This window comes from Microtus ochrogaster, chromosome 1, assembly GCF_000317375.1.
Source record: "Microtus ochrogaster isolate Prairie Vole_2 chromosome 1, MicOch1.0, whole genome shotgun sequence".
NCBI classification, from domain to species: domain Eukaryota; kingdom Metazoa; phylum Chordata; class Mammalia; order Rodentia; family Cricetidae; genus Microtus; species Microtus ochrogaster.
Window position 1 is genome coordinate 50,662,736 of NC_022009.1, and position 27,821 is coordinate 50,690,556.

The window sequence follows — 27,821 nt, forward strand, 5'->3', positions numbered from 1 at the left end:
CCTGCAGGTAGAACTTTGGACTTCTAGCCTCTCCAACCAGTTTCTGGCATTTACAAATTGTTAAGACAGCACCAATGCATTGATGCCTCTCCTACTGCTCCATATTCAAGAAAATTTATTCACTTCTATTATTTCTATATGAAGATGGTTTTCATAAGGAAGCATACTGTAAAATATAAAATATGTCTGACTCAATTCTATGAGTGCCATTTAAATCACACCAAGAGCTGGTGTTAAAGAAAACTTTAAAAATAGAAGGCTGGTGGAGGTCATCTCCAAAGTGAGCAGTTGTTTTTGTTTTGTTTTGTTTCTTTACTTTAGATATATGTTCATTATTTTATGCATAGCTAAGAAAATATTCTAATTATTAAAGTACATTTTCAGGACAGGCTGTTTAAAATCCAGTAGTATAATTATGACAGTATTTTTAAATTGTTCCAAAAATAACTGCAAATACTCTTAGTCGAGCTTTCTGGACATCACTCAGTATTTCCTTTGAAGTTCAGTATACACTAAAATGTTCATTGTTTCCATTAAAAATAGTGATTTATTTCTGGGAATACCAAAGTACCGTTCTTCTAAAACAAATTATGTACAGAATATACATATCCTATGTACACAAATCACATCAACACAGAGTCAAGGGATCCATCTTGTAATCAAGTCTTAGGTACTCGTCATCCTCCTGACACTAAGTTTTCACTTGTGAAGAAGCACGTGCAGCTGGCTGTGCTCATCCGCCGCTGGGGTGGTCCACCGCCTCTTCAGGTACTGGATGTCAACTGTGCCAGAGGCCCTGGCCAACACCAGGGCCATAAAGCTACCACTGACCTTCTCGGGATCCCCCATGATGGTCATGGCCACAAGCCTACAGGTGAGAAAGAACATGAATTAGGAAGTCAGTACACAAGTGTGTGACTTCTTGCTACCAGAGTCTCTCCAAATATCTCTATTCAAGGGAAGTGTGGGATACAAGAAAAGCTAAAAAAACGTTAAGACAAAATACTACAACAGAAATAAATATATGAAAATTTCTGCATCTCAGGGATCTGCTGATAGGCAGATCCAGGAAGACACCTCAAAGGATGTATATCTGCAGACACCTCCCCACCCACAGAAGTGACATTCCCCACCTGATGGCCCTCCCTACCTTCAGGAGTGAATACCTAACAGTGGGGCCTTCAAAGTGCCTCAGCAGGCTCTCCAATCACACAGGCAGTGAGAAGATGCCCAGGGTGGGGGTTTCTCAATATCTCAGGTCACCGATCTCTACCACAGTTGAATAACTGTCGAGGCCCACAATCTGTTCTCAGGTGAGGCCTGTCCCTGAGCACCGACCCTCTATAGCAACGAGCTCCTGTGAGCAGCACCCATTCCATTATGTGCTCTAGGGAGAAGCCTGTGTGCCCTCTCCATGCCACTGTCCCTGCTGTGCTGAGGATATGCGTCCAGGTCCACCCTTACCTCCTCCAGCAGTGAGTCTCAGAAACCCAATCTGAAGGGAACCCTGTCCCCACACAGACCTTCCTATTGCCAGCAGAAAGTGCCCAGTCTTTCTGTCATGGCCTTCCTGGGGCTTCTCTTGGAAAACTACAGGTGTAAAATGTACTCCTATGTTTACCTAGGCTGGAGCAATCGACCGGTTGATTTTTAAGTTTCTTTTCAGGGCCTCACTATGATGCACAGACTGCTCTCTAATCCCTGAGTTTAGTGATCCTCCTTCCACCTCAGTCTTCCATGTACTGGGATGATGGGCATGAGTCACTCTGCTCACATCTTCATATATTTTCTGTTTCCTTTTCTTTTAAGACATGGTCAGGCTATGTATCCCAATTTAGTTAGGAATTCCCCATGAGCCCGGCTAGTCTCAAACTTGCAAACCACCTGTTTCAGATTTTCAAGTGCTAGGATTGCACGCATGCCATTATAGCCAGTGCTCTTGACAGATATTTAATTAGCGCAATACCAATCTACCTACCACTTTTTCAGAGCTTGTCAATATATCCATTACATTCTATCAGAATTTACCTGCTTTTGGTCGCTTTTATTCTCTCTTATTTTCAAAAAGCAATGTAATTTATTCCTCAGTTGTCCTAAACTTCAGCTGAACTGACCAAGAAAGGAAGGAAGAAGGGATAAGGGAGGAAATATGGGGAAGGACAGCTAAAGCTAAGGGCCATTTGCAGAGTCACAGTAACATAATAACCTAGTACAGTAGAAACTTCTAAAAACATACATGTGTGAAAGAAATATAAATTGCAATCACCAAATAAAGGAGGAAACAAAGCCCTAACCAGACATCTCTTGTCACCAAATTAAACCTCCAGTGCCAGGAATGGGTTATATCTAATTGAGCTGTTGGCCAAAGGGACCCCATGAAAACCCCCAGACAATCCAGGCTATTGCTAAGGCTATTGGTTGCTCTCCATAAACTGACAGCAAGACCCTACTGCTAAAGATAACAGTTACATAACTCACTAAACATGGAAAAGTCAAGCTGATACCCACCTAGAGCCTTTTAATGTTCACAGTATTGGAAGGTACTCTGCACACTACCAGAGGAAAAATGTAAACATCAACCCAGCTACACACCTTGTGGTCTATAATGGTGACCTGCCTGAAAGATTCACTGGTGCAATAGTGGCACAAAAGTTGTAGGAGTAACCAACCACTATATGACTGGAATTGAGACTCACTCTGTGAAAGGGAACCCATCCCCGACACTGCCCAAGGGGCCAAGAACCTGAAACTAGATAGGCCAGATATTAGGGAAAAGCCAAATACTACTATTCTGCTAAAGGAATATAGCAATTAAAAATTCTAAAGACATTCTGCTACATCCACAGATCAGTGTATTGCTCAGCCCTAACCAGAGAAGCTTCCTTCTGCAGTATATAGCAACAAATATAGAGACTCGTGATTGGACAATGTGTAAAGAGTAAGAGAGTTTGGAACACTCAGTCCTAAATGGATGTCTCCATCAAATCCCTCCCTCAGGGCTCAGAGAAGCCTGGGGAAGAAAAGGCAGACAAGTTGGAAGAGCCAGTGGGTATGGTGGACACCAAGGAAACAAGGCCTTTAGGGCACAACACATATGAAACTACAGAGACAGTGGCAGCACGCACAAGACCTACTCAGGTCTAAGCCAGATAAGTTCCAGCGCTAAAAGAGGAAGTAGACACAAGGCCCCATCCCTAAGCCAGAATCTATCTCCAGTTGATAACCACTCACAATGGGAAAATGTTTTCTCCAGCAGAGTTGTACTGAGCACACAAGCCACACTTAAGATTAGCCCCAAGCCCAGCAGTAGACAGCCAACACCAAGGAAGCTCAATGGTATTTTTCAAGTTTTCATCTCACAATGTTTTGTCTAGACTTTTTTTTAAATCTTTTTAAAAAAAGATCTTTTGCCTATACATTATGTCTTATGGATTTTCTGTATGTGAGAATGTGTCTCACCATCTGTTCATTTCTTGTGCTTTTTCTGTTTGTTTGTTTTGTCCTATTCTGGTTTGTTTCTATCTTACTGTTTATTATTATTACTATTATCATCATTATTATTATTATTGCCTTTTGTATTCTAATGGAGAGAAAAAAGAAAGAGTGTGGATTTGGGTGAATCCAGAAATTTGTCAAATTTGGGAGGAGCTGGGGGAGGGAAAATTGTAATCAGAATAGATTTCATGAAAAAAAATCTATTTTCAATAAAAAAGTAAAAACTCCAAGGCCCTGGCATATACACATATACATAATATATATTTATAAAATTCGAAGAACAAAATATAGACTAAACAAATTGGGATCAACAGAGAACTCTTCCAAATGAAATCTTCTATAAATACTGCTACTTTGAAATAAAGGAATAAAGGCAGTGTCTAATCCAACAAAGCCATACCTTCTAATAGCACCAATCCTTCTGGGCCAGGCACCGAAACACATGAGACTGTGGGGGCCACACCTACTCAAACCACCACCACCACCACCACCACCACCACCACCACAAACACACACACACACACACACACACACACACACACACACACACACACAGAGAGAGAAAGATGAGGGTGATGGGCCTTGTACTCACCTGTCTGGAGAGATGGACTGTTGAGCCACAGGACCCAAGTCATTCTCAAGAAGGTCCCAGATATAGATCCTGGATGCATCATCCTGGACCAGGAACACAGCAGGCCTGGTTGGGGACCACTGCAGGCTAGTGACAGAGTGGCCACTGGTGCTGCTGTCCCACTGCATGAAAGGCCTCTCGGACGTCAGCTGGTGCAATCTGATGCTTCCATCTGAGCAGCCAGCCTGCAATTGTGGTACAGAAACCCTATTTTTCTTTCTTTTTAAATTAAGTCTCAATAGTCAGGACATTTTCTCAGAGTGTTATAACGCTTGCTCTGTTTGTAAAATATCATTTTGGCTTGCTTTTGTTTTCTGAATAAAAAGACATGAAACCTATCCTACAAAAAGCCCTCAGCCTAGAAGCTGACACCAGCCCAGGATGCTGGGGCGAGCTCCACAGAAAGAATGTCACCTTTAAGCAGCTCTATTTATACTGACAGTATGGCTATGTGTTCCCTTTGGATTGAAATTTTCATAAAACAAAACTCGACTGGTTTAATGAAAGAACAAATTATTAGCCTATAAAGAGAGGATTAATTCTTCCTTACTCTTTAATCCTTTCTCATACTCAAAACAGATGTACTTGCATAAAATTACAAAAATTGTGTGTGTATTCAAATCAAATATTAACAAGAGAAATCAAATCCTAAAATAAAATATATAGAAACACATTCAAACCCTAATTTCAGATAAGTAACACAATTATATGGGATAGAGGGGCAAGAACTAAGCCAAATAATCTCTGAGCACCAAGTCTGAGTGTGCAACTTCTGACTCGAATACACGAAGTCTTGAGTACTGAAAACTGGCTTCTCTTCAAGAGGTCTTAAAGGCTCTGTATATTCTGGGATTGCACGTTGAGCCAGGCAGATGGTAAACCATTGCTGCAGTCTGAATGAAGTTTGTCCCCACTGATTCCTGCGCTAGAGACTTAAGTCCTCAGAGTCACCGTGTTGAGAGGCAGTGTGACATTTGAGAACAGAATACGGTGTGAGGAATGAGGCGAGAGGTCCGAGGCTCTCCTCAGTGACAGATGACTGTTCTGGAGGAGAGGGTTAATGCTCAGGGCTGGATTACTTACCATGACCATAGGTATCTTCCTGTTAAATTCTAAGTACTTTGCAACTGAACAAAGTATTTCTTAAGAGAGTTAAATTTCTGAGTTAACTTGATTTAGTTTTCTGTTAATAATATCCCATGTCTCCTTTTTAGATCACTGGAGCCCAACAAATGATAAAAATTTGTAGATTACTAAGAGATCAACACTTTCTAAATTATTCTGCTAGATTACACTATTATGAGGGTCCAATAGGCACCTAATATCAATGAAAAGTGACCTTCTTACCAAGAATACGGTTTCTTCAAACGGTGAAAAATCGATCACATTAACTTTTATTGGTCTGATACCATGTTGCTGAGGTCTGAACACCTTGGGAGATACTCTCCAATCTTGTCTGGTACTGTGGCTTATAAGTCCCTAATTATTAAATAAAGAATACCAAGAATGGCCAAAGAAAAGTATTAGAAGTAAGACTGGACAAAACCGTATTCATGAAATAATTCAGACATTATAAAAAGGCAAATAGTAAGTTAATCTGCTATAAAGATATCTATGAGGTAAGGCTAAATGGAAAGGATGAAATGTAAAACACTACTAACCATGTCGGTGCCGACAACAAAGTGATTAGGATCCGAAGGCAGAAATTTGACACTTAGTGTTTGTGTGGACCCCCAGAATTCACTATCTTTATGGGAAAGACTGTAAAATAAACAGCAGAGATGAACACATGGCTTTTGCAAAATCTGGGTGATGGCAATACCTTACACTCACTTAGCACTGCCACACTTCATCCAGGGAGGAACAGCTTTACCACACTTCTTCCATGATTCCAGCTACTACTCTGCTTCCTATTTCTCTTTCAAGTATTGCACGCTTGATCATTTCTGCAGACCCATCACTGTTTCCCAATTCTTTTATCAACTATGTTGAATCTATTATTGAATCACTCACTGGTTGAAATTTGGAAATGACAGCACTGCTTTGAAAAGTGTATTGTACAACTGCAGCAGGTCTGATGCCGAGAGACGGTGATTAGTAGTTGACTGATGAATCCCACTTGATGACAGCTCTAGTGTGCTTCCTCGTGCTTCTGGTTCCTATAAAGTTTGTGAACTCATCTTTTGCAGAAGGCTTGTGGAAATCCCATAACTCCCAGCTTCCTATCAGGCAACTGTTCTTGCATCTTTACCTCAAGGTTCCAGGGACTCTGATACTTGCAAGTTCCCATACACATCTAGCTTGATCTTCCAAGTACCCATTTTCCCTTAACTGGGAGTGAAACTTTATTTTCCTCACACTCAAGGGGCAGTGAATTCTAGAGTACTGTGCAAGGGTCTCAATTCTAACTCAGGCAAGCCCTGTGTGTCTATGATTGCAAAAGGTTTGAGCCACAGGCTTATAGGAAAGGCCTGAGAACCTGGCCTACTGGTTGTCAGCATTAGTTCAAAACCTTATTATCTAACTTAACGTCCCTTTTTGTTCCTAGCAGTAAGAGATTTTTCTTTTCTTTAAAAAAAAACAAAGCAAAACAAAAAACAGCTATATTTGGAGCTACAGAAATGGCTCAGCAATTAAGAGCATTTGCTGCTCTTACTTAAAGAACTGGATTCTGTTCCCAAAACTCATACAGCAGCTCACAACTGTCAGAAACTCTAGCTCCAGAAGATCTGATGCTTTCTTCTCGCCTCTGATGGCCCAGACAGACATGTGGTGCACATGTATCTAGGCAGGCAAGACACTTACACACATGACATACAAACATCTCCCCCAGCTGCACTACCCAGCAGTCAAACCAGCTGAGGCTCCTCCCTCTCACTGTTTCCATCATCAACTGATTTCCAATCCTATTCTTGAACTCACATCCAGTTCTCCACAGCTATGCTGGTTTTCATACAGGTCACTATACTGGCCTCCTAACTGGTCTCCTTGACTTCAGTTTCTCCAACTTCAAACTCAAATTTTTCCAAGTTGATTATCCTACATCTCAAAAATGACATTCCACTTCTTTAGAATAAGACCCTGTCACCTCCAAGACACTGTCTAGACTGCCAGCACAGCAACAGGCATGTCAAGATCAGCCATCAGCTCACCCCATCTTTCTCAACTGCAGATTTGCCGGTATATCTACACACAGGTATCTTTGCCTTAGAGCCATGACATGCTCCTTTGCCAAGCTTTTGAGGATCAATCCAATATCATGTCCTAGTCAGTGTTCTATTGCTGTCAGGAGAAACCATGACCGAGGTAACTCTTATAAAAGTGGGGGCTTGCTGACAGTTTAAAAGGGTAGTGCATGGTCACGGCAGGAAGCAGGCAGGCATGATACTGGAGCTGGAGTTGAGATCTTTACATCCTGATCCACAGAGAGCAGGCAGAGGTGATCTCAGAGCCCATCCCCAGTGGCACACTTGCTCCAACAAGGCCATACCTTCTAATCCTTCTTAAACAGTTCTCCTCGTTGGTGTATAAGCATTCAAGTATATGAGCCTATACGGACCATTCTCACTCAAAGAACCACATAACACTTTCCCAAAAAGCTCCCATCTGTCTGAACAACCCTTCCCTCCTTCAAGCTCCTACATGCCTATGTTCATACTAACACATCATACTCTTATAACTCTTATAACCATGCCAACAAGGAATATTCTGCTTCACTGGCATGTTTGCTGGGATCACTGAAGGCAAGATGGCTGCTACACTGAGGGTGACATATTTCCAGGACATCCACAGTCCACAGGTGGCAGAAAAGGGACAAGGATCCGGTGCATCAGTTTACCCAAGGTAGGGAAGGCTACAGAGTTAGGGCTCTCCTTATAAATACAGTCTGCCTGTACCCCTCCTTTCCCACAGATTCTTGCAAAAATACAGTATGAACATACGGCATCAAATACATTAACTACTTCCCTTTGGAGAGTATATAGCTAAGTCCTGTAAGAGTATACAGTTAAATCCTGGAGGAAATTACAGTTAAAAATAAATATAATGCACGGCGTGAGGTGCGAGCATCTCGTGCAAAGGTACGCAGCTCGGCAGAGGTACGCAGCATGGGAAGGAGGCATAGCCTGAAGAGCATGCGCATGCCTGGCCCTGCAACATATCTGATGACTTGAACTATCTCCTTTCATAATTATATTCCAGTCAAGTAAGTTGATTTGAATGACTGTATTCACTGTGTTCTGTGTGAGAAAGAGGACACAGACTCAAAGATGTTTCACAGGTAATTCACATACTAACAGCCTCACTGAGTAAATGGAAGAAATATATGTCTTTGGGAACCAATAAGGAACATGGAACACTAATACTAAACATTCATTAAGAATCTGTACTTCGTAGTAAGTTCTATGAGTAAAAAGCAGAAATACTGCTTTTTTTTTCTTTTTGTATTTTTTTAATGTTTGCTGTTTTGTGGTGTTTTTGTTTGTTTATTTAACTATTTGAGACAGGTTCTCATATATCCCAGCTGGTTGCAAACTCACTGTATTGTCAAGGATAGCCTTGATCTCTTTTTGTTTTTGTTTTTGTTGTTTTGTTTTGAACTTCTTTTATATTTTTAAACGATCTTTTCTCATTTTACATACCTATCCAGTTCCCACTCCCTCCGCTCCTCCCACTCCCTCCACCTTCCCCTCACTCCACCCCCACCCACTCCTCAGAGAGGGTAAGGCTTCCCATGGGGAGTCAACAAAGTCTAGCACATTGCTTTGAGGCAGGACCAAGACCCTCCCCCCATATCTAGGCTGAGCAAGGTATCCCTCCAAAAAGAAAGGGCTTCAAAAAGCCAGTTAGCCTTGAACTCTTAATCTTCCTGCTTCTATCTACCAAATAGAATTTGCTAGGATTATAGGTGTATGCAATGCCTAGCTAAAAATGTAAATTTTTAAATAAAACTTATTTCAATGTTTTCAGTTCCTAAAACTTGACTTGATCAAGTTTAACTAACTTTAAGTCTAAATTAAAATTAGATGAAAGACAGTCATATTTGACTTAATTTATAAGCTAAGAACATTTTACGAATATCTATTAGCCCTATATCTGAAAAATATATTTGTTACATTAACTGATATAATTCATATAGCAAAAACTGAATAAGTCCTCATTGCAAAACAGAACATGCATTTAACAGGAAGCAGAGTCCTTGTGAGATGAGGGACTTGCTTAATCCCAGGGGATGTCTCACCTGTTGCCCAGATGGATCGCAGTACTGTGCACCAATTTGACCCTCCCTCCAGGTATCAAACCTAGAATCAGACAAACCACAAACACACACACACCTCTTAATGCAAGTTAACCCCAATTCTACCTACAGTTGTCTGGATTCACTCTTCCTTATTTAAGTATCATAACCAGAAGGAATGCCAAAATATAAATACAGGAAGGACTCCCTCTAAATCTGGTGGAAGTGTCTGTGCCTTGGTGAAGAGGAGAGTCCGGAATTTATAGGTCATTATCAGAATCCCATGGGGCCATGATCCAGATGTGCACACATTTTCAGACTGGTGAGAACAATTGGCATCACATGTATTGAATACTTAGTTCCAAATGCCAAACTCTGTGCTGTAAATATCCAAGGCAATTGTCATTCAAAGCCAATCAGAAACCCACCAAGTTTCCAGTTTGGTGAATGGCCACCAGTATTTTGAGCTCCTCCGGGCTCAGTTTCTGTTGATCAGAAACTCTAACTTCCACTCAAACACCGTGGAACTACAGCTCCCAGGAGACCTGGCTTTGTTTTCCATTCCTTCCTTTGTTCTCCTCAAATATGGACCTTCAGTTGTCTCTGCCAAATGTCTGTCTTAAAGCTATTCTCCCTTTTGTACATTACTGCAGAGGGAAGAATTAGAGATTTAATATAATGAAACCCAAATTATAGGCAAGATGCTATCCAGAACCTGGAGTGCAGCTGAATTAAAAGCATGTAGAAATATATTCGCCTCACTGCTAGGAAGGGCAACTGCAAGTGCACTGCATGACTTGTCTCTTACATTCACTGTACACAATATGGATGGCATCCCAGTGGTGGCAGATCTACAGATCAGGCCTGCTGCCGCTGGTCTCAACCACAATCACAGGAAACTGATTTGAATGGCTCTTCAACAAGAAGTGATCAGCACTTGTTTGGTGAAGAGCCTGCTTCTGAATCTGAGAACCTGAACCTGAAACAGGGCCAGTGTCAATCCTGGATTTTTTTTCCTATTTTTTTCCAAATCTATCAGGGGATATACCCTTGAAACAAATAAGATGAAACAAGCTGTCATTAGAAAATTAACAGCTGCCAGGCAGTGGTAGCACACGCCTTTAATCCCAGCACTCGGGAGGCAAAGGCAGGCACATCTCTGTGAGTTCGAGACCAGCCTGGTCTACAAGAGCTAGTTCCAGGACAGGCTCCAAAGCCACAGAGAAACCCTGTCTTGAAAAAGCAAAAAAAAGAAAAGAAAAGAAAAAAATTAACAGCTGTAATTTAGGGTAAGAAAGCTGAGCTTAAGATGCAGACAAAATAGCCCAAGATCCATCAGAACTGAATTGTCTGGGGCCTCTTAGTACTGGAAGCCATGCCAAGTGACATGGAAAACAGCACACCTTGGGGATCCTGAACTGTTTCCCCATCTTTCCTGCTCCATATGGACACTTTAGCATGCGGTGTCATCACCCATTCCAAGTGGCACGAGGCGAGCCACACTTAGTGAACTCATGTACACTGGGTAAATACAAATCCACAGAAGAAAGAACCAACTGAAGGAGGACTTAGGACATGGACACCTGAAGAATACTGGAAAAGAAGACAGTTGCCTTAAGTTATGACACAAAGCAGAATGAATGCCAACCATGACAGAACTTACGACACCCACATTAGACGTCACTCAACCACTTTAGCTAGTGAGATGGCCATACAACTCTGATGTTCATTTTCAGGTTGCTAATACCTTATTTTTCAAAGCATGTTGTGTTATCTTTAATCTCTAATCATTTTAGCAAACAATAATTAATTAATTTTTACTTCAATAGTTACCTAAATCACTCATTGAACCAGAGATATCTGCCTTTGGTAATTCAACAACCACCTAAAAACAGAATATTGAAAAAATGGATACTGATACATTTTAAAACTAAGAAACAATCAAAGCATAGCTCTAATAAAATAACATTGCTTTATTAGAGCCTAAAATATAATTGTTTCATAAAAAGACTACTCATTTGCTTTAGAACTAATGACTTAAATTTATTCATTCTTTTATCTCACTATTCTCCTCTGTCAGTAACCTCATTAGTGCTCACTATACAAGTCCTAACATATCCTTTAGGAGTGAGGCCTTCTTATGGTCTTCCTTATGCATTTCCAGAGGCCAAGGCCAGGCATACAACTCCAAACCCTTCACAGAACAAAGGGTCTTACTGTCTTGTTCTGTTCTATCCCTGACCCACTCCCCAAGCCAGGTGCCAGTCTCCTCCCAGCCGGTTCCACTCAGCAGTAAGCACGGCCTCGCACCTCCCACTTACCCACACATTGAGAATACCACTCTCGTCCAGGGAAGCGATGTGAAATGACAAGCCTGCCATTTCTAATGAAAGCAGAAACAAAAATGGAGGAAAGTAGCTTTAAGTAAACATAACGCTTTGCATAACAATTGCTTGAAAGATTTTATAGGTGCGAGAGCTCTTGTACCTTCTTGAGTAGAAAAGGGTGAAAGCACCAAGCTCTGTTTCTTGTAAGCAGATGTAACAACCGGCTCTATGGCTTGAAGAGGACTTTGGTGGTTCACTGATGTGAGGACTCCATCTAGAAATTAAAGGCCCATAGTACCCACTGTAAGTCATATATTTTAGCAATAAAATTAGCATTATATGTTAAGAAATATGTGAATGCTTCTGTGTCTAAAGATCTGAATCTCTCCATATACCTCTCACCTAAAGCCACAAGACTAACACTAACAAGTCTCAGGACCATGAGTTTTCAGCATCTCTAGCAGAGACTACAACCTCAATATGCTTACAAGAGGAAAAACAAGAAACGAACACCAAAGCTTGTACCATTATATAACTGTTCCATCACTGAGGCAATATATATACAGGGCTAGGAAGGAGATCAACATACTCTAAGACCAAGAGTATTGTTAAGCAGGTACTCCAGAAAGAGAAGACATGATTCTAAGGCCAGAATCCTCCAGGATTTCCAGGCTGGGGAAAGAGGGCCATTCAACAGGGCCTTAGAGAAGTGCTGTTTATGGGCAACTTAAAAGGAAAGAGAATAGCATGGACTGAGAACAGAGCAGTGCAAGTCAGAGCAAGGGACTTAAACAGGTACACAGTCACTACCAGGAAAAGTACTGCCATCCACAAATGAATAAAACATCTGGGAGTCAGAAATTCAAATTCCATATGCAGGTACCTTAGGAAGAAATTAAAACAAAGACATCAAAGAATCATCCAGTGTGACTATTCTCCTGCCCCACCCCATCCCTGAAGAAAGCACAAAGCATAAGGCAACCAGTCTGAGATGAATGAGATCTCTGCAGACCACTACGGTAAATGCACTTAAAACAACAAATCACAGCCAACATCAAAACCCCACATAAAAACAGAAAAAAAAGGAGAGGGCCGGTCGGATTGAACTTAAGAAAAAGCTAGTGAATAACAAAATGAAGACACATTGCAGACCTCCCAGGGGGAAATCACACGGATGTGAATGATCTCCTCTAGAAGCTCCAGCTTCACACTCCTGCCTTCCGCTGATGATACTGAGATGGCAAAGGAAACAAAGGGAGCATTTCATAGAGCGCTGTATTCGCATCCCGTCATCCCTCTTACTCATCTGTGCAGTCGACAACCATGGCTGGAAATACATGAAAGAATGATTGTCCTGCACTGAACATGTGTGGACTTTTCTTGCCATTGTTTCCTCAACATTGGGCACAACAGCTACTCACACATCGTATACACAGCCCTCTAGAGATAACATCAAATACAAAGAGAATGTGCCTGTTACAGCAAATGCTGTATCATTTTATATAAGGAGGCATCTGAAGGGAGGAGGCTTAGGAATATAGTGCCTTGAAAACAACGCTGAATTACACTCACTATATTAGCAGTTAGAAAATTCTATGGTTTGAAGGGATCTTTTGGATTGTATGATAGTTTTAGTTGTCAGCTTACCACAATCTAGAATCACCTGTGAGTCTCAATGAGGACCGTCTAGGTCAAGCTGGCCTGTGGGTATCCCTGTGAGTAGGCACCACCTCCTGGGCCGAGCACTAAACTTAGAAAAGGAAAGAGATTAAGCTGAGCTGTGGCACTTGGCATTCATTGCTCCCTGCTTCTGGCTGGGACGCAATGTGAGCAGTTCCTACCACTGCAACTTCCTTGCCGTAATGGACTAAACCCTGGATTGTGAGCCAACTAAATACTTTCTCCTTTAGGGTGCTTTTATTGGGGTAGTTTATTAGAGAATCAGGAAAGAAAACTTAGAGCTTGAGTCATGTAATAAATTTTATGTTCTTTTCTGTTTGAAAAAAAGATACTTTTTTAATAGCATCAAAATCCATATGGTATCTATCACTGTAAACAGTCTCCATAGCAACAGCATCTCCCCAAAAGGGCAAAAAATGGTTAGTAGAGATGTAAAAAATGGCTTGTGCTTTTTATGTGTAAAGCGCAGATATAAATACAGTACAGAGAGAGGAAACATTATCTGTGATGTTAAGAGTGTTTAGAGAGGGATAAAAATAAACCAATTTAAAAGCCTTACTTAGTTAAAAGAATGAAAAGAATCACAGGAGAAAATATTTGCCAAACCCTTACCTCACAAAAGTCTTTTATCAAAACATATAAAACTCAACTACCAGAAAACAAGCAATTTTAAAACAGGTCAAAGACCTTAATGGGTACTTTACCAAAAAAGACACACAGACAGCATATGAGCATAAGAAAAGACAAAAATGTTCCAAGTGTCACAAGAGAAATGCAAGTCACACATGAGGAACCACTGACACCAAGCAGAATGACCCAAGTGGACGGCGGTGGCTGGTGAGGGCACAGAGCAGCAGCTCTCACTGTCTGGGAACGCAGAGGGCAGAGCCACTCTCAAAGACAGTTGACAGTTTTTAACTGAGCAATCCAGGAATCAAATTCTTCAAACTGCTTGCTTTCTCTCATACATGCAACCTGCAATCCTATCCCATGGAATGGCACCACCTACTGTTAAATCTTCTCATCTCAATCAACTAGATAATCTCTCGCAGACATGCCCAGAGGCTAACTTAATCTAGATAACCCAACACTTAATATGAGGATTATCTCCTAAGTAATTCTAGATTCTGCGAATTGAAGATATTTAGCCGGATACTTGGCATTTACCCAGAGGAGGGGAAACCTGTACACAAACAGTTGTGAAACAGCTGTAAAGCTATTCGTATATAGTTTACTGCTACCCAATCCAAAAATGTTTACATTATTCCAGAGAGAGAACTTTCTAGAAAAGGAACAAACTACAGAGACAACGAAAAGTTCCGTGATGGCCGGAGCAGGAGGGATGCACAACAGAGAGGCCCTCGCTTGAGACATCAAACTGATAGGAGCCACATGTGCAACAGAAGCTTTGAATGCAGCCAAGACGGCCATCAAGAATGAGAAGTTCAATGGGGCATTCATATACAAAAATATTAATAAAAATAAACCTGGACACTAGTACTTCTCATCATGTAGACCAGACTTAAATGTAAAACCTAAAATTACAAAGTTCAGGAAAATATGGCTGACAACCCACCCTCTGTGAATTTTAGTTGAGTAAAACCTGTTCATCATGACATCGAGAGCATATCATGAGAAATAAGTCAAACTCCACCAAATTTAACTTTTCCTCTCTTTGGCAAATAATTTTACAAGAAGGAATATGAGATATAATAAAATACATGTAAAACACATCTAGACTATGTAAAGCTTCAAAACTTAATAGGATGTATAGCTCAGTCTATAAAGTGCTGGCCAAACACATGCAAAGTCCTGGGCCCAATCTTCAGCATAACAGCAACAACATAAAGTAAATTCAGCCAGGCATGAATTATGCCTGCAATCTCAGCACTTGAAAGGCTGAGGTAAGAGGATTTTTGAAAGCTTAAGACAGCCAGGACTCCAAAACAAGACCTTCTCTCCAAAAACACAAATAAACTTAGAAAAACAATTCAATAAAAAAATGAGCAAAGATTTGAACAGGCATAATCAACAAGAATATTTATATGATAAATAAGTACATGAAGATAAACTTAGGATCATTAGTTATTCAAGTGAAAGTCGAAAACCAAAATTAAAACTGCATGCTTACTAAATATCTAGCTAAACAGCACTGCTTGATAGGACCACTGCTGAGAAGCACAGAGCGACAGTTGGCACACTGCAGAAGAGCACCAAGGAGCTGTCAGCAGTGAAGAACACCTAACGACATGTATGAGAAGAGTCCTCCAGCAGTTGGACAAAGCAAACTGTGACAGGATAATGACAGAAAACAGACTAGTGGCCTGTGGGGAAAGAGAGAACACCAAGAGCTTGAGTGGTGTTGTGTGCTCCTGAGACTCAACAGGAAAGGGACAAGATTGGTAAAGAGTGAGCAAGAGAAGGTCTATGCCTGCTCTCTCAGACAGTGGACGTCAGCTCCTACAAGAAGAGCCAATCAGCAGTCTATAGGTCAGATGGCCGAGTACAGGGCCCGCCTGTGCTGTCAGTGTGGTACAGACAAAGATCTTACCCTTCTGAGCAACAGGGATGGATGGAGGGCTAGTACAAGAATGTACATAAAACACTTAGAAGTCCTGCAGGTGGGAAATGCTCGCTCTTCGTGTTGGTATGTATCCATGTGTGTACATATGTGAGTGGGTACACGTGCAGGCATGTAAATGAGGAGACCAGAGGCTGACATCAGGTGTCTTCCTTGATAATTCTCCATGCTCCTTTTATTTTGAGACAAGGTTTCTCACTGGGCCTAGAGCAGTGTTTCCACCTTCCTAATGCTGACATCCTTTAATACAGTTCCTCATGTTGCAGTGACCCACAACCATACAATTATTTTCCTTGCTACTTCATAACTGTAATTTTGCTACTGTTATAAACTGAAGTATGAATATCTGATATGCAGGATGTCTGTTACAACCCTGTGAAAGGGTTGTTCAACCACAAAGGGGTTGTGGTCTATGGGTTGAGATTCACCGGCCTAGAGCTTGCCGGCTGGTAAGACTAGCAAGACAGTGAGCCCCTCTAACTCCCCAGTGAGATCACAGGTGTGTACCAACACACCCAGTCAGAAGGGGTGTGGGTGCTGGGGATCTGAACTCAGGTTCACATCACACAACAAACACTCACTACCAAGTCATCTTCCTAGCCCCAAGAAATACTTGTTTTTGTTGTTGTTATAGTGGCTGTGGTCTAAAATGGTATGAATTGTTCATGTAAAAAACCTAAGGCTCTGTCCCCCAAGAGTTCTTCTCACTTCACCACCTCGAGTATTCACTAGTGATGCTACAGTAGTACGCACTCACTACTGTACCGTGGCTAGTAAGGACCTAAGGACACTGATGTTAGGAGGAGGGTGACGCTCAGTACACAGAGCCGACCGAGACCTGGAGTTTGCTCCTTGAAACCATAATCAATTAACTAATTAATCCAAAATTTATCTTGCTGGGAATTTTTTAGAATCCACACATTTAACATAAAAGAGTGCCCCAAACTTTGCTGCCACTCAGTGAGGACTACTTGAATGGATTCTGTTTACCAGATGCTTCCTCTGTTCAGACTCAGACCTCATCCTCTGGAAATGTGAATGAACAAAGGCAGATCAAGTTAAAACTTTCATCCTCAAAGCGGACCAGGCTTTTCTAGAAAACAGACAAGACTAACCAGTGGAAAATGTTGGGGTCCGGAAGGCCCAGAGACAATTGCTCAGTCTCACATAATGGTGTATCCTGGAGTCTTCTCTTAAGTCCCAAAGGACCACAGAGCCGTGGACTGTTCCGGCAAACAGCAAAAATGCTTTTAAGGGGCTGAAGCAGCAACATGTGACCTGAAAAGTCAATCACAGGAGGTGAATGGCTGAAAAATATGAGCCACATTCACAGAATTAGCTCACAAAGAATGACATCTGACACAGATAAAGGTCCTCACAGGATGCAATTAAGTAGAACACAGACCTGTGCATATGAAATAAAATTCAACTGCCCAAGTGTGGGTTTTTTCACAAGGACAGTAGGATCTGAAATCCAGTCTGTAGGAATGTGATCACAAAGAAGGTTTCTAGTGTCCATCTGGGTACATAAAATGTGCTTAATAACCCTTTCTCTTAGTACAACTGCCTGGACCTCCAAAGTGGTGAGTCCACTGTCTGACATTTTATTTATGGCTTAATAACCCTTTCTATTAGTGCACTGCCTGGACCTCCAAAGCGGTGAGTCCACTGTCTGACATTTTATTCATGGCTTTTACTCTAAACTTATTCACTTTCAAGACTCTAAAATTGGCACCCAAAAAGGTGTTCTTCATATATTTGGAAGAAATTGATGGTTTGGGTGAGTCAAGGAGCATAAAGACATAGTACTTCCCAATCAAAAACAAAGTCAATATGAAAGGGAAGATGGCCAGTGGAGCGTGAATAACAGGACCAGACTCACGTAGAAGGCAGCAGTCTGTGTAAGTGACAAAGGCCCTTATTGTAAGCAATTTTAAGAAATTGCACAATGCATGGTAGAGCACATCTATAATCCCTGCACTCAAGAGGTCAAGGCAAGAGATCAGGAGTTCAAGGTCATCTTCAGCTGAATAGAGAATTCAAGGCCAGTATGGGTTACTACAAGCTTCCTGGGGGGTGGGAAAGAAAACAAAACAAAAACAAAGACATCGCAAGACTATTAAGATATCTAGAGTATCAGAATCTAAATAGCATGATCCAAATATCCTAGCCTTGTGGTCATCCTGACCATGTTTTTATTAAGCCTATAACTATGTTCTTTTGCTAGTTTAAAGATGGCTGAATACTTCCTGCATGACAATCCTGGGTTTCTCAGTCAGAAATGGCCTGTTAAACTAGGAATTCCTAGAGTTGGAACAAATGTGTTTTGTCACCTATGTAGAGCCAACAGCACAGAAACGACATGACTTATGCCCCATTCTGCCTGCTATCTCTGTGCCCTCTCCTTGTCATGTTACTGCCAGCTACTCCCCTCCCGGAAACAAGCAGAGACTCGTTCTGAATATACCTTTGATTCACATATCAGAACCTTCTGGGGCCCTGAAGGCTGCCAAATATCCCACACACAGAGGAGGTGCCGGCTATCCAGAGATGGGGCAAATGCCTTTTCAGGTAAGTCATGAACAGAAACCACAGTCTGCCTCTGAACTCGAGAGGCATGCAAACAGGATACTTTCCGCCCTGGAGATAAGAAAAAACAATTTTCACTTTAGCATTTAAAACTTTTCAGAACACTCTCATAAAATCTAATTCAATGAAAAAGCAAACGTGGTCTGTTCAAAGCCGAACAAAAAATCGAGAGTGTTATTGCTGAGACAAGTTCCCACACATCCTTTGTCCCCTCACCTCACTATGCAACTGAGGGTGACCTTGGACTTGATGTTCCTGCTCCCACTCCTTGGCTGTGAAAGTACAGCATATACCAACAGCACATTCAGTTTGTGCTAAGGACTGAACTCCAGGCTTTCTGCATGCTAGGAAGCACTGCACCCAATGAATGAGATCCTCAACCCCCAAACCTGGGTTTTAATCAACACCTACAGCGTAAACCTAAATTCCGTGTCTACATTGACCCTGTGGCTTCAGTAAAGAAAAACCCTTTCTCTGGTGCAGCAATGGCCAGGACAACACACTTCTTATCTACCAGCTCTTCAGCCCAAGTGCATGGGAGCAGAAACCAGCACCATGCTAGAAGCACCTGGAGTGGCCTTCCTTCCATGGCATGCTGCAAGGACACTACTGTTAGGAACCTCAATTCTCTTTTTAAAAAAGCCCTCTGAACTCCATACAGAAAACTACTCTCATCCAAAGCCAGGAGTAGCAGTCCAAGTGTGGATTCCAAGACTGTGGCAGAGATGCTCTCCCTACAGCTCTCCTTAGCAGGGCTGCTGATAAAATGTTAAGCCATAGTCATGTGAGAATTTTGTAGTACTAGCTAAGTAAAACTACACCTGCTGACCTGATACCCGCTGGCCATGCACACTAGTTCCTGAAGTCACAGCCCATACCATCAAAACCTGGGATCACGGACAATGAGGACTACTGAGAACTCAAGAACAATGGCAATGGGTTTTTGATCCTACTGCACGTGCTGGCTTTGGGGGGGCCTGGGCAGTTTGGATGCTCAACTTACTAAACCTGGATGGAGGTGGGCGGTCCTTGGACTTCCCACAGGTCAGGGAACCCTGATGGCTCTTCAAGCTGATGAGGGAGGGGGACTTGATCGGGGGAGGGGGAGGGAAATGGGAGGCAGTGGCGGGGAGGAGGCAGAAATCCTCAATAAATAAATAAATTTAAAAAAAAAGAAAAAGAAAAAACCTGGGATCAAACTTGTCTTCCTGGTCTTCCGGCATCCCCTCAGCCACTCAACAGTCATCCCCTCAGGGCCACCTCCTCAAGCAGCCTGAAGTCCTCCCCCAGGAAAGGCATGACAATGTTACATGTGTTCCTTCACCATTCATGAGCAAAGCTCTTCCGCCATTATGACTGGGTTTCTACTGTAAGTGTGTGTGTGTGTGTGTGTGTGTGTGTGTGTGTGTGTGTGTGTGTAAGCATGCATACATGATGGGAGGAGGCAAGTACATGTGTCCACGTCAGAGGACAACTTTATGGAGTTGGTTCTCTCCTCCACTTTTTACGTGGATTGAACTCAGACTGAAAGTCTTGTGTACCACCTGCCTTTACTCACTGGGTCATCTCCTAAGGCTGCCTTCTAGTTTTTAATGACATCAATAAGGTTTCTTTCCTCTTTATGTTTATTTTGTGTGTGAATCAGCATCTTTATTAAACCAATCACAGTGACATACATTCACACACTGTAAAGGAATCTTCCACATTTCCCCTTTTCATCTAATTAAGAAGGAGAGTTTTAACTTTAACGTAATAAAACTGTATGTAACAAAACAATTGCCAAATCTAAAGACAACACAATGACATACGGAATCCAGACTCTGCATATTTCCCATCTTTATGTGGCTTATTATATTTTTATTACCTTATTCCTTTTTTAAGACTTTATTATTTTTAAACTATTTTTGTTTTTATGACTGTCTATACCATTTCTCTTTTCTCTCCCAAGGCTCTGTACATTTTTAAACACACTGTGACCTATTTAGAGGTTTTTTTCTGTCTGGATCTGTCTTTACTGCATTTCTGTAATCTTTTGTCTGCATGAGCAAAACTTAAAGCTGCCATGCAGTTTAGTTCATGGCATGCTGGCAGGGCTCACTCTGCTGTCAGCTCAAGCTCACAGGCAGCAACAGAGAGATCCGTCTCTGTTCTGCAGCCTGCATGAGAGACATAAGCCTAGGAAGCTGCATTTGGCCCTGTATTTGTATGTTTATAATCCAGAGGCACTAAGGCAGAAGGCTCAAGAATTCAAAGCCTGCCTAACAACTGAGATAATGTCTCAAAATAAATGGATGAATGAATGAATGAATGAGCATTCAAATTTAGCCTTGCAAATGCAGTTTGTTTAAATTAATTTAAATACTCTGACATTATATGCTTTATCTGCTTACCATTTCCATAGCTGTGTATGTATTATCTGAGTAACTGCTTGAAAAGAATTGTAATTCTTAAAACAAACACAATCTCATTTTCCATTTACTAAATAATTTCACTAATTTAAATTGCTGTCAGACCTCCTCTAATTAACTCTTGAAAATCATAAATCTAACATACACATTTAAGAAGAGAATTCTCACCATTCATTTGCAATTCTGTAGCCAGAGACTTTCTGTTTTATACACAATAAACCATATCAAATTAAAAACATGTAATATTAATGATCATTATTTCAATATAAATGTTGGTGTTTGCCTATAAACTGATGTCAGGAAAGGCCTCCTACCCTGAAGGAACGGCAGGTTTGTGTTCAGCTGGGAGGAACTCTCACTGATGTTCAGAGCTTTGTCTTGAGCCCGGGGATTCTGGCTGGGCCCAGCAGCCAAACGGTCCTCTTCAAGCAAAACAGCAACCACCTTTGAAAGACAAGTGAGCAGAGGCTAGAGAGATGGCTTTCTTGTAGGATACCTGGGTTCAATTCCCATCATCTACATGGTACCCACAACCACCTGTTATTCCAGTCAGGAACTTTTCTGGCTTCTGCAGGACCACAGGGTACAAATATGGTGCACAGATAGAAAAGCAGGCAAAACACTCATACACATAAAATAAAAAATAAATTTTTAAAAATTTAAAAAGAAAACCCACCTCAAAGACGAACCATCTTTCTTAAAATGCTAACAGCATGCTATCTTTTCTTTGAAAAACATCTTTTGTAGACTCAATTTCTGCAAATAATTGCTTGGTTTCACTATATCATAACTTTAAAAAATCCTTTTTGCATTATAATAGTATACTAATATAATGTCACAGGATGCCATCTTATATGTTGTTTCCTTTGCTAAATATGATGTTAATATTACAGAGGGCAAAGGGAGCCTGAGTATCTAACACCCTCAAAGATAAAAGCACCAAGGAGAACCAGGCAGCCAGCACTCACTGCATCCTAAGGAGAAACAGGCAGCCAGCACTCACTGCATCCTCAGTAGCACTAAATGATCTAACTGGGTCATCTCTAAAATGCGAGGAGTCTTAGAAATTAGTGAAAGGAAGGCAGCAAATGTGAGGTGAGGACTGACAGGACTGTGTTTGCATTGGACAGAGATGTGATGTGCACAAAAGAAGCCAGTGAGATAAAGGATGGACCTGGACCCCAACCCTGCCGTTGCCTGTTCTCCTCTCCATCTCATCTCTCTCTTCACTGCACTGTACCCAAGGACTCTCTTCTTACTAGCTCCAAAAACTTTATACTAAAACAGACACTACTAATAGTAACAAATATGTCAAACCTGATCCTTTTTCTAAGTCACAAATCCCTCTACAACTGAGACACTGGGGCAAAGCAAATGGCAGGTAGTCATAACACAATGTGATGGACAGGCTTGATCCTAAAGCAACCTGTCAAGGCTTAACACTATTAGGCTGTTTATTTCTGCCCCATATTTAAATTCTAAGTTTATATAAAAAGTTAGCAACAACAAAGAGATTAGAATATCAACTTTTCTTAATATTTTAGAAACTACCAAGTTTGTAGGTCACACCCGTGTTAAAGAACTCTGTGGCTGTGGAGAGCTGGAACAGGACAGGTCCACAGCCAGATGACCTTAGGCTACCTTGTGCCCTCCTAAAAGCCTTTCACTGCCACCTTTGTGCCCATCCTCACGTCCGCACGACCCATCACTCTACTAACTCAAAGACTAAGAGTGCCGTCAGCATCTGAGGCCACAGCACAGACTTCCTCCCTTTGCTGCACACCTCCTACCTGCGGTTCTCACAATGCATCTGAAAGCGCTTTGATTTAGCATTTTCTTTTGTTCTGCAAAAAAAACTTCATGAAACTGTTTACTGTGTTGAAACATGGTATTTAGGGTAACCTAAATCCATGTGCCCAGGTCAAGGTCACTCATATTTGGTTCTAGAATAAAAGTTCTTTGAGGTGAAAGCTGTTTTTATATTAACAAAAGCTCTTTCTGTTTTAGAGACTTATACTGCAATATATATGGGATAAAATTATGATGATTAGGGTTAGTTTCAAAATAATCAGGTGAATGATGGGAAAGGGGAATGATCTGGAAGAAGGAGCCAAGTGAGGTGATGTCAGCTGCAGCACATGGAGCCTCACAACTACAAACTTTGAAATTTTCCATAGCCAGTTGTTAAAATCTTGAGTGTATTATTTACTAATACTGTATAGATTTACACTTGTTTTGTCAGCTTAACATGCTTGGTTTAAGACTCTGTAATTACTTTCAACTATAGGAAATTATTAAGTACAGAACCTCAAAACACAGAATTTTCAATGAGATATATTTACCTAGTGTCATTTAATAAATATATTACTGATAATCTGTAAGAACATAATACTTGAAAACAAAGAACTGATTCTGAGTCACAAAGCTCCGAGATTTCAGTAGTTCTATTTCTGAAGATAATGAATCCTTAAGCACTAACACAGAAGAAGAGGACATGCAACACAGAATGGACCTGGCATGCTGCCCGGAGAAAACTAGACAACCGTGGAGTGTCAATCTTTGGTACAACTGTGACATCAGAGAAGTCTTTTTCTTCACTACCTAGGATAAAACACAGATTTATTAAGTTAACAAAGTCAACTCCGAAAAGGTTATGCTTTACAAATCACAGCATTCAAAGCAGTGTTGCAAAGACTGAGAACCCTAGAACAGTCAGAACACGGCATTACAGTCTCTATTTGTGATTGTTTCCAATTCCACATTGTTTGATAGTAAGTTCATGAGCTGAATCCGACTCAACTGTCTTAAGGAACCAGGGTGTCTGGTGCTAGCTTTGGGTTACAGGTCAATCTTACACAGATGAAAAATCTGCAATACTTATCGTCTAGAACACCTGGAATCAGAGACACCACACCTAGAGCTTTCTTACGGTAACATCTACTTGAGGATATTTTTCTTGCTGGATAGAGATAATTTCTCAACAACAACAAAATCAGTAAATATATAATCCATCTGAATAGCTGCACATCCCTGTGTTCTAGAAACCTCTGGTCTGCACTGATGGAACATATCTTCAAATTACACTTAAAAAGTGAAAATTCTATACTGATGAGAACAAACTACCCCAGTCTTAGAACAGTTTGTCCTGCAGTCATAGGGTGAGTATTTGGAATATGGAATCAGGCCAATTTAATGATTCCCTGTGATTCAATAGCTCTAATCTCATTCATTAACATGAGAGAATCTGTTCTTTCAAAAGAATATTGAAAGGGTGCTTCCACAGTCATGTATTAACAACCACAACAAAAAGAAACACAAGAAAAGGGAATTAGGTAAAGACAACGTGAAACCTACTGTAAGGGGTAGACAGTTAACACTCAAGAGGACCAAGGTTACCTCCAGATACAACAGAGCCTTCTCCTGGGTGCTGGGTCCACACTTCCCTGGTTTCTATATCATCAGTCTGGACGTCTCTTTCAACATTATCTTCATTGTACTGAACATACGCCTTAAAGAAAAAAGAGGGCTAGAATTAACACCTAGCTTTAATTTCAGAGCAAATTACTGAAGATAAAAGCAACTACAATTTTTAAACAGCTAGTAAACTTAAAGATTTAAAGGCAAGCGTTCTTGGGGTTAGGATACACCTCCTGCACTAAAGTGGGTGACACAATTCGCTAGGCTTTGGTTCTGGACTGTATAAAAGGAGAAAAAAGCTGAGAACGAATATGCACACATCCATTATTTTTCTCTTCTGACTGCAGATATAACATGAGCTCCTCTAAGGAGCCTTCCTACTATGGTTGGTGGTAACATGGACTTGTGAACTACAATAAATTCTTTCTCCCCTAGGTTAATTTTGTCAGGACATCTTATCAGAATGACCAGAAAAGAAACCGAGACACTGTCCTGTGTACCAATCACTCATCATGCCCAACAAGCGGTCTTTAGACTGCATCCTTTGAGTTTATGAGTACAAGTTATAAAGAACACTCGCAAACACAGCCTCCAGAGACATTTCCAATTCCCATATTCTAGAGTGCACACAAGGCACACACATACTATCCTTCCATTAGACGACACATCTTTTACTAACCTGTTTGGTATTCTTTTTCCCGAAGTTCCTAATATACATGTCATATTCATTTACTGGTGGTAGGTCCAAGAGAGAAAAGGTGAATGAAAAATCTAAATCAATAAGCCGGAGCAGTTTTGTGCTTCTTGTCCTTTAAAACAAATTAGAAATGAAAAGAAATTAAATAATATACCCAGAGACATGCAGGAGAGTGTATTTTAGGGTCATGTGAAGGAATTAGAAATTGTCTCAAGTACTCAATAATTATTTTAAATAATTAAATAGAAGCTGAGGGTGTAACGCAGTGTCCAAATGTTTTCTTAACTTACAGAAAACTCTACATCAGCGCCCTAGCTGAAAAGAAACTAAATAAAGTCACAAAGTAATGGTGTAAAAAAAAAAATGAACCAATGTGCAAAAAATGAACCACTGAGGCTGACAAAGTCACAATATATGTATACCAGAATTTTCCTGACCGGCAAGTCGCTTTTTTCCAGGATTTAGTGTGTTGGCTAGTTGGATGACATTTCTGTACTATCAGCCCCTGTGACAGCCAGGTTTGCCGCCTACCTTCTCCTGGACGCTACAGCAGCCAGCTCCCACAGGAAACGGCATCTGACACCAGTAATCCCGTGCACTGGGCACCCAAACACCTGTCACTTGGCTTGCTCTTGCAGCCTCAATCTTCTTCCCAACCATTTATATGGTTTTGTTTTTTCCCCCCCTGATGCCCTAATGTGATGGGCTCTGGATTCAACACTTGTGTTAGTTGACCACTGTCACCTCCCCCCAGTCTAAAGCAAGCTGAGCAAGAAAGGAGATATTTCTCCCACTTTGGTAAGCACTCGCACACCGCTGGTGTTCAGTATACTATGAATGAGCAAACGATCCTCACAGCACCACGGGGTCGCAACAGTTATTTTTTCTCATTTCTTTCCTCGCCTGTCCTTCTCCACTGACACTCAGAGTCTTTACAGCTGCTGTCACTTTTCCACCATGTTATTCTCGGGTCACCATCCTGTATCTTTCTACTTACTACCTTCAACTTTGAGGAATTGTTTTTGTTTTGTTTCGGTTTTTTAAAATTATTTATTTATTTATTTGCTAGAGCTTTTTTATTTATTATGTATACAATATTCTGTCTGTATGCCTGAAGGCCAGAAGAGGGCACCAAATCTCTTTACAGATGGTTGTGAGCCACCATGTGGTTGCCGGGAATTGAACTAAGGACCTTTGGAAGAGCAGGCAATGCTCTTAGCCATTGAGCCATCTCTCCAGCCCTTGTTTCGTTTTTTGAGACAGAATTATTCTGTATAGGCCTGGCTGTTCTGGAACTCACTCTGTAGACAAGCCTGGCTTTGAACTCACAGAGATCCACCTGCCTCTACTTCCTGAGTATTGGGATTAAAAGTGTGCCAACAATGCCCAGCATTTGGATAGCCTTTTAAGGAACTTCTTATCCTAAACAGTCAAGTAAGACGAAGTCCCCCAGTAAAGCATCATGTCCCCACTCCCCACTCTATGCGCACACACACGCACGCACGCACACACACCTTTTTATTTTCATAGCCATAAAATGTTAACCCAAAGTCTGGCTAAGCCTCAGAAAAAAAAAAAATTCACAAGTTGGAAATGTGCCTATTTTTCTATTCTCTGAAATCTGTGAAAATGGGAGTTATTTCCTCAGGTATTTAAAATATGATAGGCCAACTATGTGCTTTAATTTGTGGGAAAGTGATTTATGTATTAAATACATTTAATGAGCAAATGTATTTAAGCATAATTTTCTACTTTATTTTAGATCTATTGTGATGAGTTGCATCCTTCTAAGGTTTACTCATTTCACCTAAATTTTTATTGGCAGTTATTCATATAATCTTATTTAATTTTAGTAAGATCTGTAGTAATATTCTCTTTTCCATTTTTACTGTCTTTGTTTTCTTTCTTTATTGTACTTAATCAAGACCTTCCATGAAGTTTATAAATTTTAGGAAAAATTTCCAAGAATAATTTTGACTTTGCTGAATTTATTGCAAATGCTTTCGATTTTACAGATTTTTGCTCTTACCTTTTAATGCATTTCTTTGAATTTCTAATTAATTGCTGTCTTTTCCCAGGCTTAGCATGGCTGCTTGCACCACTGATATTTCTCATTCTCTCTTTAAAGTGTGTCTGTTGTTATAGGGTCAGCGTACCCCACAGACAGAGGTTCCCTTGTCACTGGTGAAAGCAGTTTGTGGATCTGGGTCAGGCTCAGTGCACTTGTGTTGTATGGATAGAGCCCTCAGTCTGACTACCAGCACCAAAGGTTCTGCTAATTTCTTCTTTTGCTTATGTTCACCAAGAAGTACAATGTTTAATTTTCTAACTTCTGGGAGTTTTCTACTTGACTTTCTATTGATTTCTATTGATTTCTATTTTATCTGGAGAAGAGAAGATATGTATACCACCAAAATTAATCAATATTCAGTTTGAAAAGAAGAAACTCCTTGATAAAGAGAAATGACAGCTCATCTACAGAGGTGACAATCATACAAGTTATAGGAAAACCTCACTAGTGTTGGAGCAGGGTTCTGTTCTTGTCTGTGTAAGAAAATAGAAAATACCAATCTTCAAGAATTCAGGAGACCTAAGACATCTAGACACCTGAAGAAGAAAGAATCCAGAAAGAATTACCAAGCAAAGAAAAATCTGACTTAAGATATCAATATTCTCTGCAAGTAAACTCTGAAGAAGATTGGGGCATACACCAACGATTCCACCTGGTCCATTTAAAGATTGGCTTTGGACTACAAACTG

The 27,821-nt window shown here is 40.9% G+C and overlaps 1 protein-coding gene across 1 annotated transcript in view; it reads right to left on the minus strand.

Annotated features, from left to right (window-relative positions):
• Positions 1-389: 389 nt before the first annotated feature.
• Wdr60 (WD repeat domain 60) overlaps positions 390-27,821 on the minus strand; it is a 54,605-nt gene continuing 27,173 nt past the window's right edge. Inside the window, exons 9-22 of the mRNA XM_005343692.3 lie at positions 25,044-25,173; positions 24,344-24,455; positions 23,460-23,548; positions 21,262-21,391; positions 18,418-18,590; positions 17,066-17,228; positions 11,850-11,963; positions 11,684-11,745; positions 11,196-11,247; positions 9,366-9,426; positions 5,788-5,887; positions 5,474-5,605; positions 4,088-4,311; positions 390-868 (exon numbers count right to left, since the gene is read on the minus strand). Of these exons, the coding sequence (XP_005343749.1) occupies positions 700-868; positions 4,088-4,311; positions 5,474-5,605; positions 5,788-5,887; positions 9,366-9,426; positions 11,196-11,247; positions 11,684-11,745; positions 11,850-11,963; positions 17,066-17,228; positions 18,418-18,590; positions 21,262-21,391; positions 23,460-23,548; positions 24,344-24,455; positions 25,044-25,173 (1,711 nt within the window). The 3' untranslated portion in view covers positions 390-699. The remainder of the gene's footprint in view (positions 869-4,087; positions 4,312-5,473; positions 5,606-5,787; positions 5,888-9,365; positions 9,427-11,195; positions 11,248-11,683; positions 11,746-11,849; positions 11,964-17,065; positions 17,229-18,417; positions 18,591-21,261; positions 21,392-23,459; positions 23,549-24,343; positions 24,456-25,043; positions 25,174-27,821) is intronic.